The 3,170-nt window shown below is 42.4% G+C and overlaps 1 protein-coding gene across 1 annotated transcript in view; it reads right to left on the bottom strand.

The window, feature by feature from the left end:
* The window catches only part of PRDX4 (peroxiredoxin 4), a 25,268-nt gene extending 22,301 nt beyond the window's left edge, over positions 1 to 2,967 (bottom strand). The window contains exons 1-2 of the mRNA XM_077773137.1: positions 2,926 to 2,967; positions 2,600 to 2,870 (exon numbers count right to left, since the gene is read on the bottom strand). Of these exons, the coding sequence (XP_077629263.1) occupies positions 2,600 to 2,870; positions 2,926 to 2,967 (313 nt within the window). The remainder of the gene's footprint in view (positions 1 to 2,599; positions 2,871 to 2,925) is intronic.
* Positions 2,968 to 3,170: the final 203 nt, after the last annotated feature.

Below are 3,170 nucleotides of genomic sequence, written 5' to 3'. Positions count from 1 at the left end.
AGAAGTGAGGAATCCCAGACCATGGGATTATCTTCCCAGAGGGCTCTGAAAGAGGAGACCCCCCCTTGAAGAGGTTTCAAGTGACCTGATGGAAACTGAACAGTCCATGCTGCTCTCTTGTAAGGGCATGCTGTAATTCTAGCCAACACGCTTTCCTAATAATGTACCTTCATCTTCTGTTAACATGTTCACAGGGCACTTACACTTTCAGAACCATTACATACAAAGAAGTCAATACTCGCTTCCAAGTTTGACTAAGGTTCCTAGAAAGTAAGGCTTACAATAGCCAGCACTTGCGATCTCTCTGAAAACAGAGACAAAGTTAAGATGGATCTCTCTCCAAAGTTAATAGATAACACATGATTATTTATCTTGAGCCAGTGCCTACCTCATATAAACATTTTGATCTAATTAGGTAAAGGCCAGGAGGGAGAACTGAATAGGAGAAGGGAAATGAATTGTATATGCTTTATACAGATTACTGAAAACGCTACTCTAGTGTGAGGTTATAACTGTAATGTTCTGTTACTATGCCACTCCTTAATGATTTTAGCATATAGGGAAAACCAAATTTGAAAAATATATTTTTCCTGAAAATTCAGATTTTGGAAATTTTGGAGTTTTGACTCAAGAACTGCAGTGGTCAAATAGTTTTTTGACGGAATCTTTAAGGGTTTTGTATATATAGTATCATGTCTTCTCCAAATAGGGAACGTTCTGTTCAAAAGAAAAAAACTGATCAGTTTATAGGGCAAAAAGACTGCAATTACTTTATTAAGATCTATAAATGGAATTCCCAAAGCAACCCCTTGTATCTGTTAAAAAAATAAAAACTGTCCTGGATATAAATAGCAGAGTCAACAAAGATTCTGGCCAATGCAGAGCAGTAAAGAAGAATGTTTAAATTCCTTCTTCCCATATCCCCCATCAACTTAACTACTGTTACCGTTTTGATGTGTTTCCTTCCATTCTTTTTTAACATACAGATTTGGATCATGTTGTATCCGTTTTTGAAAAAGGGAACAGTAATGAGAACGGAGTAATATATTTAACTGTTGAATCGCTGTATTGTACACCTAAAACTAATAGAACACTGTATGTTAACTACATTGGAATTAAAATAAAAAGGGAGGGGGAATAGTAAATCACGAACAGCTTTTCATGTTACTAAAATTAACTTAAAATCATTTAAGATTTAATGGCTCTATACTTTTCTTTTATGAGTAAAAGTCCTCATAGCTTTAATTCTAGATAAGCCTACACGTGACACAGGAACGTAACAAACATCTAAACTTTGAAAAGGTTTGCTGGTAAAGGAAAAACTATTATTACCATGTTTTTGCTTCTATGAGCAGACCTTGATGGGATTTGTTTCTTATGGGAAATTTATGTAATTCCAGTAAATACTTAACTGACATATTTCAAAATGTCTTCCCAAACCAAGTAAAAGCAACAGGACTTGTAAATACTACAATTTTAAAAGTGCAAGACTGGCTTTTTAAAAAACAAAAATCCAAAAGTACCTTTGTTAGCTTTCAGTAGGAAAGAACTGCAAATGTGTAAGGAGGCAAAATAGTTTTTCTCCTTATCACTCCCACTCCATCCTAAGTCAAAACAACATCCCATTTTACACTGGTGATTCATAATTGTGAAGCTTTTCTTTTGTTACTGAAGACTGGCATGAAACGTACTGTAACTGAACCAAATATACATCCACAGAATTGCCAAATGATGTGTAGTAAAAGCTGGTTATTTAAAAGCAAGCCATAGTGTTTATCCTTTAACCCCTGGCCACTGCTGTTTTGGCCAGTCTTAACATCCAGATGCAGCAGGCCACAACTTTCTCAGTATCTATTTAGTCTGACGTGTCCTTCCTGAAAGTGGCCATTAGTTGTGTACACTGGTCAGAAATGCAAATAATCAAAAGCCAAACTGGCAGGACACAAATTTGCCACGAGGTTTATCATCAACCCAAATGCATGACTTCCAACCTCGTTTTCCATTTTCCTACAAAGAGCCTCCAAAGCAGACCCTGTACCAAGTTCTTCGTTTCTCAGAAACAGAGAATACCCATTAACTATACAGGTTTTGGGGAAGGTGGGTTTTAATAGCCTTTATAAGATGCAATAAGAGAAGAAGAAAGAAAAAGGAAAGTTTTGCCCTCCTCAGCATTTTGGTTAGCCACTTTGCTGTTTAGCTCAACTTTCTGCGAACCATTATTCAATTCTTCAATGTATTCTTCCCTGAAAGAGTACTTGGAAATAGACACGATGTGCTGCTGGCACTTTTCGATGTTTGAGGAAATGTTTCAGTTTGCACAACATCCTGATGCCTACAAACTCGGCAACCCTCTTTCCCTCATCTGTGGCTTTGGGGTAACCACCACTCCTTCCAAAATCTGATTAGGGGATCCCCTCTCCGTCTCCCCTCCCCCAGGGAGGCAGGCCCGCCCGGGGACCTAAGGCCACCCAGAGGGTGCCGCCCAAACCAGGCCCCCAGGTAGCCACCGAAACCACGGGTACACGTGTCTCCTGACCCTTCCCACCTCCCGCCTCCCTCGGCCACCCGTTACCCTTCCCCTTGGCGGGGCACCACCTACTCTTGGCTTTGCTGAGGTGCAGGGAGTGATCAGCGGCCGAAACCCGGGAGGTCTCCCCTGGGTACACTTGTCCACCCGCGTAGAAGTGGCACTCTTCTTCGCGGGTTCGGGGCCTCTCTTCTGCCTCCCAGCCCCGCAGAGCTCCTGCTGGCAGCAAGAAGAGCAGCAGGGGCAGCAGTAGCAGCCTTCGGCTCCGACCAGAGGCCGAGGTCGTCGTGGCTCNNNACCTGCCCCCCAGCGCGGGCCAGGGCGTGGAGCTTACTTTGCCCAACTTTGTGAACCAAGACCGCCCAGAGGCGTCATGCGTGAGTGTCCTGAAGCGCTACTGTCCGCCTCCGGTACACTTTTATCCGTCCTTCCATGCGCATGTCTTTCACAGAGCCTCACCGCCACACACCACCCTCAAAGTGAAACCAACCTATCTGCCTTTGAATGGCTCGCATTTTATACTTCTAACAGTACTTGGTTTTTCCTTGAAATGATGGATTTGTGAAAAGTGCCTTGACTATCCACTCTAACTGCAGCACTGTTAAGTCCCCAGAAAACTTGGAGAAGAGAGATCTAGCCACTT

Source organism: Crocuta crocuta, unplaced genomic scaffold (genome assembly GCF_008692635.1).
Source record: "Crocuta crocuta isolate KB4526 unplaced genomic scaffold, BGI_CrCroc_1.0 scaffold660, whole genome shotgun sequence".
In the NCBI taxonomy this organism is placed as follows: Eukaryota; Metazoa; Chordata; class Mammalia; order Carnivora; family Hyaenidae; genus Crocuta; species Crocuta crocuta.
Note: the sequence above shows the minus strand (reverse complement) of the source record. Positions and strands in the feature narration are given on the sequence as shown.